This window comes from Carettochelys insculpta, chromosome 6 (assembly GCF_033958435.1).
Source record: "Carettochelys insculpta isolate YL-2023 chromosome 6, ASM3395843v1, whole genome shotgun sequence".
Classification (NCBI taxonomy): Eukaryota; Metazoa; Chordata; order Testudines; family Carettochelyidae; genus Carettochelys; species Carettochelys insculpta.
The window spans coordinates 58,334,640-58,351,177 of NC_134142.1; the positions used below are offsets into that span (position 1 = coordinate 58,334,640).

A 16,538-nucleotide genomic window follows, 5' to 3' on the forward strand; every position below is an offset into this window, starting at 1 on the left:
ACAAAAAGGGAGGTGAGTTAAGTTCATTAGGTGACTGCCAATTCACTAACTTGCTAGATTGTGAAAGAAGGGCTTATAGCTTCTAACAGGTCTCGCTTTCCTGAACCTGACTCCACCTCCCCACTGACATTCGTCTTCTCTACTGTCCAATGCAGACTGACTCTTACCCGAGAGATCAGCAGGAGGTCATAGCAACAGAGCTCTTTTTGTGCTTATTAGAGGCTTAGTGACTACATATTTATTTTTCTCCTTAATGCAAATACCCGTAGAAAACATGAAATATCCCAGAAATTGTTCATAGATATGCTAATTCAAGATACATTTTGCACTATGGGCTTGTCTACACTTGGATTGGGCCTGCAGCAAATCAATTGTCTGGGGATTGATTTGACAGGTCTAATGAAGACCTGCTAAATGACCGCCCATTGCTCTGCCATTGATTCTGGTACACCACTGACAGTATAAGTAAAGTTGATGGGAGAGTTTCTCCCATATCACGCCCCCCCCCGGTGGAAAACACGCAGTAACTTCATCTAAGGTGCATCAACACCACCTATGTATTCATGAATTTGGAGCTGCATAAATTAGGTTGACTTTGACCCACAGTGTAGACCTGCCTTCTATAGCAACAGCTTAAGTTTTATTCCTGTTTATGGTTGCAGCTTCTCAACCGTACAGCCTTAACCTCAGAATTATTAACAGTAAAAAAATCCATGAGAGAGGGGCTGTAAATTACAAGATCGTTTTCACATCTTTGGGAATATTTTAGGATAATTTTCAAAATATACATCTATGATTTCTATAATCCAGCCCAAGCCAAGATACAGCACAGGCAATTTCAGGTACAAGGGTTTAGCTAAAGATGTAGAAATGATGAAAATCGAGTTTATAAGAGGCATTTAACCTCCTGGAGAGGTTTATATCCATAATTTTAGTAAATGATGTGAAAACCATTTTGTAAAAATAATGGAATCATAGTAATGTGACACTGCACTACTGTTGAGAATTTGGAAGAGCTGGCCAATTGTTTTCATATGGCTTAGCAAGTTTCTACTGCACGTAATGAAATTTACTGAGGAGGCTTATACCCATTCTTCAGTCCTAAATAATATTACTCTTATGAATCAGACATAAAAGCAGTCAAAAATATATATTTGTAAAAAAAAAAAATAGAATAGATTTAAAACCTGTAATCAGAGACAAATCCCTTTGTTTTTCCCTCAGACTTATTAAAAAGCTGTATTTCTGAGGAGTAACAGCACTGCCACTCAAAACTACATTGAAACCTTTCATTAACAGCAAACTCCTTGGCAGTTAACTGTCAAATGTTTAAATTTTGCCCTCTAAGAAACCCAAGGTTTTGCTTTGCAGAAGAGCTTTACTGATCTCTTAAAATGTTCAAAATGAGCATGCTGACTAGAGTGAAGTTCTTCACTGATGCATTTTCCTTGAGAATGAAAATTCCATTAAAATCTTGAGTGTAACATCACTTTCTGTTATGGAAAGTGTGGAAAGATTTCATTAATGATGCATACCAGTTTTCTGCCTAGTGATTCTTTCATAAAATATACATGTGTTTTAGCAGGTACAGTCACTGTGTTATCTGCTAGATCCAAAAGCAACAGAGTAACTACTGCCAAGTATCTTACCATTGACCCAACATTTTTCAGTTCTAGTTCAGATACTCAAACAAGTATGCAGCAGGTAACAAGATCTGGTTCAGCCATGTTATTAACTTTACCTTGCTAAGTGGTGATATGCCACTCTAGAGGAGTTAACCTCAGAAACGTAGTTCACTCCAGAGAAGGAAAGCTGCTGAGGGGGCTCTACAGCAATGAGGAAGGAGGCACCTGTGTTGTTCACTATCAGGAACAATTAGGTCAGGATTTCTGCATGCATGTGGGTCCTGACTGGTTTCTTCTCCTTCATTCCGGGAACTCAAAACCCTCTGCAGCTCACCCTCTGCTGCATCTTGTGCATGCTAGGTCCTGTCCTTTCATTCACACAGGGGACATAACATCTGCATTAGAGCTGAAGAGGGGAAGGTTATAAGGAAGCTGGCACAAAGCCCAGAAGTAGCTTATGCTCAGAGGCCAATGATTTGAGTACAACATTTCTGCTTGGGGAAGAGAAGGCAATACACTTTGAAGAAAAGAAGGATGAAAGCACTCAAAGTGGTCCATTGCCTTGGGTCCTAAGTTTTATCTATGCTATGGGGATTTTTTTTAAAGCAGCCTGACAAAAATGATGAACTGAATAAAAAGTTTAAGACCCAAATCTGCCAAGACCTGAGTTTACCACTGTAGATTTTTTTTAAACTATATTGACGCAATCACTGCTACACAGCATACAGTAAGGAATACAACTTACTGCTCTATTATAGAGCAGGTTAGGAGATCACCAGTTATTACTGGCAAAACATACACAATTCATCCTTATAAAAATCACGTCTAATCCATATAGGCCTATTCTTGGAAGTCAAAGAACGTGCATATTGTAGTGAGCATGTATTATAAATAAAGTGTTTAGAATGATACAAGATATGAGCCAGAATATGTTCTAGTACTAAATGGCTTAATACTGGACAGCACCATATTCCACTATGGTATAAGGCAGCAAGAGGCAGCCTAGGTTAGCAAGTGGGTCACATGAGTGGTCCTACGTCTCAGTGGGCTGCAAGATTGTCATAACCAATATGATCTCCTAGGATAAAGTAGTTTTGCTAACTCTGCTTATGTGCCTAGAATTTGCAGGTGTGCCAACTGAACCATAGCAGCACTTTGATTGGATGCAGAGGGATCACATGGCTGTCACCACGGTGTGTGCAGTCAGCATGCACCTCTTTTCATGTGCCTGCACTTTAAGTGTGTGTCACTTTCATAGTATTGGTAAGAAACGCTATGCAAATGAAAACCAGCAGACTCAGGCAACCCTGTGCATGAGCAACTGTTAACAAAAAACAGAACCCCAAGGGCCTGCATTGGGCCCTGAGGCAGCAGCAAGTTGCTCCCCGTTGCTGTAAGTCAAAACGGATGGGCTAGAGGAGTGTACTTGTTCTACTACATACAATAGATTTGTGTAAAGTTCAACTTGCACTTCTTTCAATGAGGCTTAGATCATGATTTTCAACCAGTAGTAACTGCAGTAAATTTTGGAAGATCAAAGTACTAAACCTCTCTGAAAGGTCACCTCACAGGGAGAATAAGAATGAGGAGATGTGTTAGTAGGCAATTCCAAATTGATGACATACCCTGTCAGGGATACAGGGATAATTGATTAGAGAAGCACTGCTGACTTACTAAGCAGGAGTTTAACTAAAAGCATCGTTATAGAACAAATACAAACTATAAACAAGTTAAAAATATAAATCTCACCATTTTCAACTTTCAAATCTTTCTCATCTGTAGTGTTGTTTTCTGCATTAACAGGAGCATCTAAATTTAGCAGCCAATCTAGCTCTTCATCCAAATTATCTGCCTCTCTCTGTGATACTGAACGGCTTCTTTGAAAGGATTCTGAAGAAGGTGTTCCAAGTTCATCTTTACTTAAAGATGCCAAACGGACAACAGAATCACTAGCAGGATCAGAGATTGATGCTATTCCACTTTGACCCAAAGGTTGCTGTAACTGAGTGATTCTTGTCTTGCTGTCTCCAATACTTTTTGATTTTAGCTGAGGGAGTTCTGTGGGTGTTGAGACCTAAGAGTACAAGAAAAGACTTGGGGCTTCATTATGGTGAACTCAATTGTTACAGTTGAAATTTTAAAATGACAGCAAAATAATCCATGACTCCCACAAACAATTCAGTTAGTTAAATGCAATGGAACAGATTTTAATACTACTAAGAAAACAAATTAGTAGAAAAATAAATTTAAAAATATTTGTGCAATAGTAGCTATATGTAAAAAGTAACTGTGCAATATTTTAAGCGAACTATGAATTATACAACAGCTATTAAAATGAGCGTTCAGTACACACAGGTAGAAAGATAATGCCTGCAATTACACCCATTCAGTCCCCATGGGATCCACCTGAAATTAGTAGAACTACCTGGGTGTCACTAAGGGGAGAACTTGGCCCAGTAATTAATCTGTCTCTAATTTAGGCTTTCCCTCCAAAGCATCACATACCGAATCATTTTCTGCTGTGACGTTGTCTGGTGAATGATGGATTTTTTTGGTAATATGTGCAACTCAGTTTACCCACTGACTTTACCTTCTTACCTACTGTGTGTGTATAGCAGAGAAACTGCTTCCCCAGAACAGAGGCTTAGAGACCGTCTGTTCAGCCAAGCACTGACTGCATACATGCATATATGGTTTAAAGACCCAAAGACTGTAAAATTAACTTTTAATGGTTGGTAGGCCAGGATGGGCTGAATGTAGCAGAAGCTGCCTGGGAAGAAAAATACAAAGTCTGAGAGTCTATGTTTTAAGGGTGCTGCCTGAGACACAGGAAATGTTCTACCTGGGAGCAAGCATCCCAGTTTGCACAGAGTAGTGTTACCAGTGTTCAAAGTAAGTGCTGTAAACATAGCAATATGAACACTGCAGCTCGGGTGGCAGCTGCAACTCTCTGAGCTAGGTCTGAGCTCAAGTGGCTAGTCTGAATCACTGTCAGAGCTTCAACATCCACACAACTATTTTCTGTGTACTAGTTCAAAGCCAGACAGCACTGATTTGTCTACCCAAGGTGGGAGGCTTGCTTCCAGGTGCTGTGGAGGCATATCCAATCAGCCTGAGAAAATTGCAGACTTCGAGGAGGGTGAGTGAGCCAAGACAGGTCCCAGGTGAACACTGCACATTGGTACAGCTGCTTCTGCCAATATGGACTCTGACTTAAACTTGACTTTTCCAGGTTAACTTAAGGGTACTCATATGCTGTATTCCAGTTAACTAAGAAATGCTACCTCGTTTTGAACAGCCTGTGTTGTGTCACTGCAAATGGAAACTGGAGTGCGCCAATTCCCAAAGGGAGAGGAATCGTTAAACCGGACTCTGAACTCAGTGGGACTTGCAGTGAAAAACAGGACTGCTAAAGCCAGAAGGCCCAGTCTTGTTGGAGAGCTGTGGTGCTCACGGTTGTGCCTTTAAGCAAGCCAGTAATGGGGTCCTTAGAGTGAGACTGTGTACAGGGCTTAAAACATGCCTTGTAAGTCTGAGAAACACCCTAACACATAGACCTCGGTTTGATAAGCTTATATTTTATTTTTCAAAGGTTAACACAGTGACACTAAATATAAAATTTGCAAAACAGTAGTAAACCATTATACTCACTTTTACCTAACCTCTTAGAGGCAGTTTCTTTGCTCCTTTGGAGCTTCTTGGAGATTGTGCTATCACACATTATATGACAGCATAGCCCAATGGTAAAAGACAAATAAAGATTAATTTAAACATTGCAATATGTATTGGATGACCCTATTTATCTGCACATACACATTGTAGGAGGAATTGAATTCATTTACAGGACAGATTGTCTCTTATTTCATTTGAGAAAAAAAATAAGTTTATTAATTAATTAAAGGATCCCAAGGGGGTGAATGTATAATACTTGGAAAAGCAATTAACTCTAGGGCCGTGTCTACACTAGCCCCAAACTTCGAAATGGCCATGCAAATGGCCATTTCGAAGTTTACTAATGAAGCGCTGAAATACATATTCAGCGCCTCATTAGCATGAAGGCGGCTGTGGCACTTCGAAATTGATGCGGCTCGCTGCCGCGCGGCTCATCCAAATGGGGCTCCTTTTCAAAAGGACCCCACCTACTTCGAAGTCCCTTTATTCCTATGAGCAGATGGGAATAAGGGGACTTCGAAGTAGGCGGGGTCCTTTCGAAAAGGAGCCCCATCTGGACAAGCCGCGTCAATTTCGAAGTGCCGCGGCCGCCCGCATGCTAATGAGGTGCTGAATATGCATTTCAACACTTCATTAGTAAACTTCGAAATGGCCATGCATGGCCATTTCGAAGTTTGGGGCTAGTGTAGACATAGCCTAGGCTTGGCATACTGGTTACAAGAAGAAAAGAATGTTACATGAGAAGAACTATATATACAAATTTCTTTATATACTCTACATCTGTAGAGATATCTTTCACCTACAGTAAGAAAAAGTTAGCTAAGTAATTATCTGAATCTCTTCAAACAACCTCAGAGAAAAGAAAATCTTAACTATTAGAGGCATACATCTTTCTTGAGCAGATTGATTTTGCCTTTTTTTTTCAACTGCTGATAAACTGCTCTTCAAATGTAAGCTCACATGACAGCCATTTTCAACTCAAGACTCTCATTAGTTCTCTTCCATCTATGTGAATGATATTTTGTTTTCCAGTGCCTGAAAAAGTATTTTGCTGAATGCTGTTACCTAATTTTCTATACCCTGAATACAAGTAACCTTTTCTTCAGCTGTTTGATTGGCAGTTCACATTCTGACAACTGACTCAAATGTGTTTCAAAAAAACTGAATAACATGTATTATGCTAGAGCAGATCACTAAAATTTTTTAAAGATTACATATCAAATTGGTTTTATTCTTTTAAAACATTTCCAGATTTCAGTAAACATTCTTAAGGATAGTGAAAACAGAAAAAAGTACTGCAACCCTGCAGTTATGTGTCAAACATCATGGATCCTGACCCCCATTTCTCTGAAGCCCTATTTGCATCTTCCTATAACTTTATGGGCAGCCAGAGAATTACCTGCACCATATCAGCATCCACATTCAACCGGAGATGCAGAGGAAGCTCCTGAAGGGCCTGGACCAAAGACTTGCAGTCAATGTAAAATGCAGATAGCTGAAATACAATTAAGCATACAAAAAACTTGCATAAAGAAAATTAAACTAAAAATGATTTCAATGCATTATATTCCAAAACTCAACACATAAAAGGTAGTCATACAGCAATAAAAACCTAAATCTATAATACACTTGCAATAATTTCGAGAGTTGTATGGATTGATTTATAAATTTAAAACTGTGAATGTAGCGTGTAGCTTGACAAAATGACAAGTACGTTTATAAAATACCTGCAAAGCAAAGGAAACATAGTGGTTTAAAAGGCAGTAACCATGAATAAGTAAAAAAGATTTTAAAGATGCTAAATTTAGGTTGCCTACTTGGAACTGCAGTGAGGATATAAATAAGGAAACAGTCCTGCACTATCAATAGAATGCTTTAAGTGTGTGTCTCTCTGCATTTGAAAGCAAACCTCCAAGATTGGATCCACAGATTTGCTACCCTGCAGTTCATGCTAGTGTGCCAACAACAGCCTTGTAGATGCACGGGCCTTGAAGAAGGGGCACAGAGAAGAGCCTCAGCCCCAAACCCCCACCTCACCCCCAGGGCTCTAGCTCTCCTCCTCTAAACCCCACCTCTCCTCCAAGCTTCAGAGCCGAAGCTGAAATAGCTAAACTGCTATTTTTAGCAAGAACTCTTGGGGGGTGGGGGAAAAGCCTATGGACTCAGGCGGGGACCTTTACTCCCTGACGTAATGTAGATATACTCTAAGAGGCTATTCGGCTCTGTAACACTGTCTTCATTTACAGACGACAAAATGGAAGCACAGGAGTAAGTTACCTGCCTGAGATTTCATAGTAAGACAATGCCAGATCCAGAATTAGAAACTGAGAGTTTCTGTCCCTTACTACTGTGTTCAGATCACATTTCTCTGTATAGGCAACGTTAAATAAACCAGACAAAATATATAAAAGAGTACAGACAAATTTGATGCAAGTATATAGACAAAGGCTGGCAACAGGGCTGCTGATGTCAGCAGCCCTGATATAGACAAACACAAAGCTTCTCATGCTTTGCTGTCATGGATACCATGAATGTCAAATCTCATCATTCTTCAGGTTGCAAAACTCTCAAAATTATCCTGGAGTGCCCAGGATTTAAAAGATTAAAGACTAATTAAAGATTATGGCATGTGATGAAATCTCCAGAAACATAGCTAAACAAAATGGGCAACCCTAGCATGCATGTGGCCATTCAGATAACTAAACAGAGTTATTATCTACTATGTCTTTACATTGTAAGCTACTTACTTTCAAACAACTTACTGGCCACTTTTTCATAATAAAAACTGTCTGGGTTTTTTAAAATAGATTTTCTTGAATTATATTAAAAAGTGCCCACATCTGTTGTGTGCAGATATGCTCTGAGCAAGCACGGAGGACCTTTAAGTTCTACTGACTCATCCATAAATTATTTTCAATGCTACTAATGTGGCCAACCAGATAAAACTACCTCAAATGACTGCACTGAAGATTAACAAGGGAAAGACCAAGATAATGAGGATCATCCAGTCCAACAACACCACCATCACACTGGGAGGGGATGACCTGGAAGATGTGGAGCAATTCACCTACCTGATGAGTATCATGGGCAGAAATGCAGAACAGACAAGGATATCAATGCCAGAATAGGGAAAGCAACAGCTGCATTCACGACTCTTCATCCCATACAGAGTTCACAAATAATATCTGCAAAGATGAAACTGCAGATCTTCAACACAAATGTGAAGAGTCTGCTCTTTAACAGATGCGAGATCTGGCACACTAAAAGTCTTCAAATCACAAGCTACAGACATTCATAAACAGATGCCTGAGGTACATCTTTAACTTCAAATGGCAAGACTTGGTCACAAATGAGGAGCTATGGAACAGAACTGGCCAATAATCACCTGATGTTAAATCAAGAAAAGAAAGTGGGGATGGCTAAGCCACACAGTTTGAAAACCATCATCAAGCATAATCAAAAAAAAAAGCAGTCAAGTAGCACTTTAAAGACTAGCAAAATGGTGGGTCTGTCCCACGAAAGCTCACCTAATAAACCATTTTGCTAGTCTTTAAAGTGCTACTTGACTGCTTTTTGTTTTGATAGTGTATAGACTTCCTCTTTGTTACTATCATCAAGCATAGTCCATCAAGCTCTCAAATGGAACCCAGAAGAAAAATGCAGAAGAGGAAGACCTCAGACAATGTGGGGAAGATCTACTGAGACTGAAGGACAATAATTGGGGTACTCTTGAGGTCAGCTAGAAATTTTGTCCCAAGACAGAGTGAAGTTGGGGAAACTTGTAGATGGCTTTTACTCCACCTGGAGTACAAGGGTTTAAGTCAAGTAAGTCAATGTCGCCAATGTCAAGTATTTTGTGTGTGCATTTCATGGGAAAAACAAAACAAAACAAAACAAAAAACTGTTCTCACATGCTTCAGTAGGTATTATCATCCGTTTTTATCTAAAACTTAAGGCCTAAATCTGTGGTTGTGAAATGGCCGTGCAACTTTCTGCTGTGTATGATCTCCAGAAATTTGTAGCTATACAGTTGTTTGTTAAGCTGAAACATCCAAAGCAAAGGGAAAATTGGGGCTGCCCTTGTTCGATAAAGATACCCCATTCTAGGCATCACAACTCACTATTCTGACTGCTATTGTCTGTGAGGGCTGCCCAAATAAAAGTGCTAAAATTCTGAAAGAAAGTTCTACCAGGGTGAAACATCAGGTCAGTACTTATTTATAACAGAGGTAAAATATTACCCCAAGAAAAAAAGATGTTGAGATTGCAATAAATGGCCAAAACTAGGCAATGCATATTATTTTTGCATTGAATTTTCATTAATGAATCAATGGCCTTAACCAAAAAAAGATTTTAGCTAGAAAACTGCTCTATATATTATTTAATGTCTCGCTTGCCACAACAGATTAAACTATGTGTAAACATCAGAATTTGGAAATCATTATCCTGTTCCTAGAAACGTAAGCTACTGTCACTTGCCTTCACAACTGTGAAAATATATGCTTGACAACTGAATATTTAAAACACCTAATGTTCAGAAGTCTCCTGAAAAGGTGTTTGACCCATATGCAGTATAGAAATGGAAGAAATTGAACTTTTTTTCAATCTTAAATTATTAAAAGCATTGTTAGAATTGCGTTGAAACTTGGATAAAGTTCATCCCAGAGTTGACTACCGTAGGGTCTCAATCTTTAGGAGTGTCACATTTGCAAATTCAATTATTTGCAAGTGACCTCGCTTTCCCGGGGCTCCGGGGGGTGGGTGGGAAGCGCTGGCGGCTGCCACAGGTTCCCTGGGATTCCAGAGAGGGAGTGCTGGCAGCTACCACAGATTCCCTGGGACTCCAGGCAGGGAGCACTGGCGGCTACCATGGGTTCCCTGGTGCTCTGGGTGGGGAGCGCCAGCAGCTGCCACTGCTTCCCCAGGGTCCCGGACAGGAGCACCGGTGGACACTGGTCCCCCAGGGCCAGAGTGCTGGCAGCCACCACTTCCCTGGGACAGAAGCACCAGTGGCTGCCACTTCCCAGGGCTCCAAGCCTCCACCTCTGCCCTACATTTGTGAAAATCAACATTTGTGAGGGTTCTGAATGCAGAACCCTAGCGAATGCTGAGACCTTACTGTATTTGGTATTCCGAATCTTTAGGACCCAATACATACCTTATAAACCAACATTACAAAATATATGCAGAAGACTGACATTCTTCCTAACAGCTGCTTCTATACAAAAGCAAACTTCAAGATATTATGCTGGACCGCTTTCGAAAACCAAAATTATCTATGTTTCAACATAATGTGCAAAAAAATGAAGGCTGTGGCTACACTAACCTCGACCTTTCGGAAGGGGCATGGTAGTGAGCCGTTTTGGCAGATGCTAATGATGTGCTGCCATGAATATGCAGTGCCTCTTTAGCATAATGCTGGTCACAAGCATTTCGAAAGTGCCACCTTCTAAACACATGCTGCCAATGTAGACAGGGACCGTTCCAAAGGACCTTCCTGGACTTCGAAAACCCCTTCTTCCCATTTGGTTTTGGGAAGAAGGGGCTTTCGAAGTTGGGGGGTTCTTTCGAAAGGCCCCTGTCTACACAGGTGGTGTGTGTTTTGAAAGCAGCACTTTCAAAATGCGCGCAGCTGCCATTATGCTAATGAGATGCTGCACATTCATGGCAGCATCTCATTAGTATTTGCCAAAGTGGCTCATTACCATGTGCCTTCCGAAAGGCACGGGGCTAGTGTAGACACAGCCTAAAAGACATTACATGATTGTTGAAACAAATGCTTAGGTAGAAAGTTACTCAAAAACATGCCACACTCCCTTTCTCTTATAGAATGCTTTATTCTGTAATGCACTTGGTTGTTTAATATTTAATAGTTAACTGTAATGCTTTTGTGATCTTTTATGATCAGCCTTAATTTTTACTTCCTTTTATTTAAAACAAATAACAGAGGGTCCTGACTTGTACCGATATCTATGGACTTTAACCAATCAAAACTAAAGAAATAAAAGAATGTCTGGAAGCAACAGTATTAAAAGCTCCTCAAATATCTTACTCCAAATGTCTAATTTCACATACTGGACGTAAGAAAAGATCTATTTTGCAGCATGCCTCATTGGTGCCCATCTTCAAAATTAACTGATTATTCAGAATGCATGTGTGTTCATCACTAAGTAAATTCTTTAGCATGCAAAACCTCAAAATATCCTTGATCTCAATGAAGCATTAAGCAATTTCTTTGTCCAACACTGGTATTACACAGCAGTGAATTGGCACTTCAAAAAAAACCTGGCATTCTTATCAGATACTAAAGAGCAGATTGGAGTCTGCACACACAGCATGCATGAGGAAAATAAAAGGGAGTTTTGACATTGAAATAACTTCAGGAATTGATAAACTGTAAATTAAAAATAAACATTTTAAAATATACTCCTACATATAAATTGTGATTTTCAAAGAACTGGAATGAGGTACAGAAGGATTAATGAATGGAATGCAGAAGGATTAAGAGAGACTGGAGAACAGGTAAAGGAAAGACGGTGGTACAGAGAGGCAAAATAGTGTAAAAGGACAGATTCAAAATGTTCAAAGGAATACATTACAGATGATGCTCTATCAAGAGACAAGGAAGAGATCAAAGGAGCAATTCACCAAGGCCACGAAGCAGCAAAAGGATTTATTTGTTGAAGAAAGGAAGACACAGCAACAATGTTTATTGCTGAAATTACCGCTATCACTGACAAGGATGAAAAAAGATGCAAATGATTTAGCACATATCTTTGATTTTAAAATGCCACATTAGCACAGATGGCAGCTAGCCAATGTATCACCTACATTTTGTCCAAATTGGGACAAAATCTACTAAGTTTTCCACAACTGATTAGTACAATGAAACAAGAGGTCACGTGTTAATTTTCATGGTTGCATTCCATCTCACCATTTTCAGACCTGATGGATAGCTTTTCTTTCTACAACTACCAGACAACTACATCAACTATTTTGTAAGTGAGAAACTGCACAAAAATAGCTGTCTGGTTGTGACTGCTTCTATCCAATTTATAGTTCTACAGCTGTTCCTTGTAAATACTGCACAGACAGATACGACAAGAAACTAAATTAGGGTTATCAGGAATCTGGTTTTCGACCAGAAGGCCCAATGGAAAAGGGACACTAAGGGCTATAGTAAACACTGCTGACTGGGCCATTAAAAGTCTGGCTGGTGGCACAGTAGGCCTAAGGCAAGCTCCCTGCCTGCCCAGGTTCTGTGTGGTTCACAGAAGCACTGTTACGTCCCTTTTACAGCTTCTGGGTGAAAGATTTGCCAGGAGGTTCTGCACACGGCCCCCATCCTGAGTGACAGCTCCATAGTTCCCGTTGGCTCGGAACTGTCACTACTGTCAGTGGCAGAAGCGGTGCCTGTACAGGGGGGCAGTGCAAGGAGCCACACGGCACCTCCCTAGAAACCAGACAAGCTGATGGTTTCCAGGAGCCTCCTGGAGTCCACACTGTATGCTCGCTCCTGCACCCCATACACGCCAGCCTCAAGCCCCCTACTGCACTCAAACTCCCTCCCAGAGCCTGTACTTACTCCCACACACCAACTTCCTGCTCCAGCCCGAAGCCTACTGCCGCACTCCACACCTTCCCCGCCCCGGCATACCAACCCCCTACACAAGAGAAAGCCCCTCACACATCCTAACCCCCTCATTTCTAACCTCACCCTGGAGTTTCCAACCCCCAGCTTCCTACCCTCTCATTCTCAGTCTCATCTGGTAACCTACCCGCACCCTTCACAGGAGGCCTCACCCCCCTATATCCCAACTCCGTGCCACGACTGAAGCCCCATCCTGCACCCTGAACCCTTCATTTCTGGCTCCACCTCAGAGCTCTCTGCTGGAGCCATCACCTCTTCCTGTACCTGAACCCATAGTCCCTGCCCAGCTGAAAATGAACCAGTGAGCAATGTTGTGGAGAGTAAAGAATGGAGGGAGAGGGATGGAAAGAGTGGGGAGGGGGTCTAGGAGAAGAGGCAGCAGGAGCTAGGCAAGGGTGCTTGGTTTTCTGCAATGGAAGTTCGGAACAGTAGCTGGGATATGTATGGAGAACTAGGAACAGCTGAATAGAGAGATCAGGACAAGAAACCAAGAGGGTGAAGTGTGTGAAAACTGATACTGGATGAGAGGCCCAGGAAGGAAGACTGGGATAGGCAGTGTGTGGCGTAGGGAAAGGTGGGCAGAGTACTGGAGAAAAGGGATTAGCAGGTGGATATAAACAGATCTGAGGAGCAACTGAGAGGAAAGAAGCAGGACCTATGAGCAGGGGAAGCAGGGGAAGACTGGAACTGGCTAGGTAAGACATTTGGGACTGGGACAAGAAGCCTGAGGCATGGAGTCTGGGACTGGCTAGTTAAAGAGATGAAGAGTCTGGGGCAGGTAATATCAAAGACGAGACAAATTTGGTGGGAACAGGGCAGAAGAGTCCTGGCTTTGTAAAGTATCTCAATACTACAACAATGCAAAATGAGTAAGTCTGCATTCAAAACAGGATTGGAATAATGCACTGTAAATAAGGCCTAAAATCAGTTATTCATAAAATTGATGAAACAACAACAAAAGGGAACATTGTGATCTAGTCTGACCTCTTCGATAACACACACCACAGAACTTCCACAAAATATTTTGTAACATACATCTTTTAGCAAATATCCAACCTTGAGTTAAAAATTTCCAGTGATAAAGAATCCATCACCATCCTTGATAATATGTTCCAATGAATAATTACCCAAAATGTTAAAAAATTACACCTACTACTACTCATGATGTCCACCGAATGAGAGAGGGTTCTCATGGTTACAAGAAGACAGAGCGCTGACTGCACACACACATTTAATTCTGGTATTCCCTAACTTTTCAATGCTTGACTTTGCAAACTCAGTGTTCCTTTTAACATGGTTTGTCTGTGCACATTATTATTATAAATATGCCAAGAACTAACCAGCAAATGTTTAAAATTCCACGCAATATGGCCTTGTCTACACAAGCGACTTTTGCTGCAAAAAAACACAGAGCGTCCACACAGTAAATGTGCTTTGTTGACAAAACCCAGCCTATCTGCCAGAAGCGTTATGCCTCTCTCTATAGCGTTCTGTCAACAAAACAGACATGTAGAAGCTCTGGGGCACTTTTCTTCGCAGAGCTTCCTGTCAGCCATTCTGTTGAGAAAGGGCAGGGCAATCTGGCTGCTCTTTGTAGACAGAGCGGCTTGCTCTTTCGATCTGCTTTTATGTGTAGATGCGATCTGTAGACAGAAGTTTTGCTGGGAAATCCCTCCTGACAGTCACTTCTGTCGACAGAGGCTTCTTGTGTAGACGTGGCCTATATGTAACTGTGAAAAGACTCAGGAACAGTTTCCCAAGAATCTTAAGAAAAAACACAAAATCTAGTTAAGAATCCCTCTTTGCTACTTGGGCTGGTCATTCTGAAACAATATGCAGAGCTGCAGAAGTCAAATTAGCATTTAAGAATTCTCATTTGTGCTCGCTCACTATCTCAAATTAGAATGAACAGATTTTGAACTCCAATCCCCCCAGTTTCCCTTCCAGAAGTATACTAGAAACAAAACAGCTGTTCCCTAGTTATTTTCTACAACAGCACATGGAATTCATGTATCAATAACTTGAGAAACTAACTTCTCTTACATTCAATGTGAAGTCTGGAGTCAAAATCAGTGGAAAATTGAAACACAAACTGAATTAATATAAGAAGTTGAAATCTCCATGCTAAACCTCTCCTCTTGAGTAAATTGACATGGAAATGGAACATTAATCACTGGCAAGAGGGAGTGCAAAGACAACACCAGGGTAGGAGAATAAGGGTGAATCTACACTCACCTGACAATCGACCGCACTGCAGTTGATCTTCCAGAGTTCGATTTTGCCCTGTGTTAAGATGTGGTAAAATCGATGTCTCTGGGCTCGGCCATCGATCCTAATACTCCATGCTGCTGTGTGGAGCAAGGGATATTGGCACGAGTCTAAAGAGCCATGATGTACACTAGGTAAAAAAGTCAATTCGGATATGTCAATTCAAGCTACGCTAATCACAAAGCTAGAATTGTGTATCAGAAATCGACTTTCTTACCTAGTGTAGATCAAGCCTCAGTGTTTTTTTTAAGATGTCTCAACACAAGATTTGCCTACCCATTTACACCCTGACCCACTTGACAGAGCTCTTGTTAGAAGCTATTTCTGCCAAAATTAATACACATCAATTTTATTAAAGCAATTTGCAAAATTTTGAGGGGTAAAGGGACTTGGAAGTTACCCATGATTAGCCGCAGCTGAGCACGAGCTGGAACTTTGAAGTTTAACACTTCAAAATTGCTGCGGGGGAGAATTAGCTTAATGAAGTGCTGCATATGCACTACAGCACTTCATTAATAATCTCTCAATACCCTACTTACCATCCTTCCTTCAAAGTACGGAGCTAGTGTAGACACAACCTTAGTAATAGACCTGGACTCCAGTTTAGAATTACAGAAACATTTTACATTCACAAAAATCCTGTGAATAAAAGTTCTTCTGCATTACCTGTTTAGGGCCTATGCTCCCTATGTCCCATTCTTTTTCTTCTGCAAATCTGAACTGTGAAAAGGAATCTCCTGTAGAAGGGGAATAAAATGCAACTTTAATTTTAAGCAAAACAACAGGTATTTCCCAAAATACTAACACAATAAAAGTGTACTCATTAATTCCAAACCAATAAAAATTGCAATGTCTATACTTATGTATTAATTTTTATACATAAAATATATTTTTTCATTCAGAGCCTTTTAAGGAAGCAATTCTAACCTATGAGTCACCATTTGCTAGAATTTGCTCTGGTCTGCAAAGATTTACAAGACTTATTTATAAAGAAAAGTCAATAGATGATATCCTCTTGCTTAACATTGAAATAGAGCTTTAGGAGCACAGTTTCAAGGCCATACTGTGGTAGAGAAAACAGGTCTTCATGCTATATAATAGTAACTCATAAATGCTTAAAATTCAGAAAGCAAATAAGAACTGCAATATTATTTTTAAAACCTGACGATTTTAAGAAATATGATCTTTGAATGCTTGTGATTAACAGTGCTCTATTAAGCAACCTGCGAATGTTCTTTTTTGACTGACAAAGACAATAATTAAAACAAGAGGTTCTCTGTCTGTTTCATAGTAGGACAACTGTGATGATGTTAACGAAGCCA

At 40.5% G+C, this 16,538-nt stretch overlaps 1 protein-coding gene across 1 annotated transcript in view; it reads right to left on the minus strand.

Moving 5' to 3' along the window:
- The window catches only part of AVEN (apoptosis and caspase activation inhibitor), a 171,276-nt gene that overhangs the window by 288 nt on the left and 154,450 nt on the right, over nt 1–16,538 (minus strand). The window contains exons 3-5 of the mRNA XM_074996958.1: nt 15,883–15,953; nt 6,697–6,792; nt 3,375–3,699 (exon numbers count right to left, since the gene is read on the minus strand). Coding sequence (XP_074853059.1) covers nt 3,375–3,699; nt 6,697–6,792; nt 15,883–15,953 — 492 coding nt within the window. The remainder of the gene's footprint in view (nt 1–3,374; nt 3,700–6,696; nt 6,793–15,882; nt 15,954–16,538) is intronic.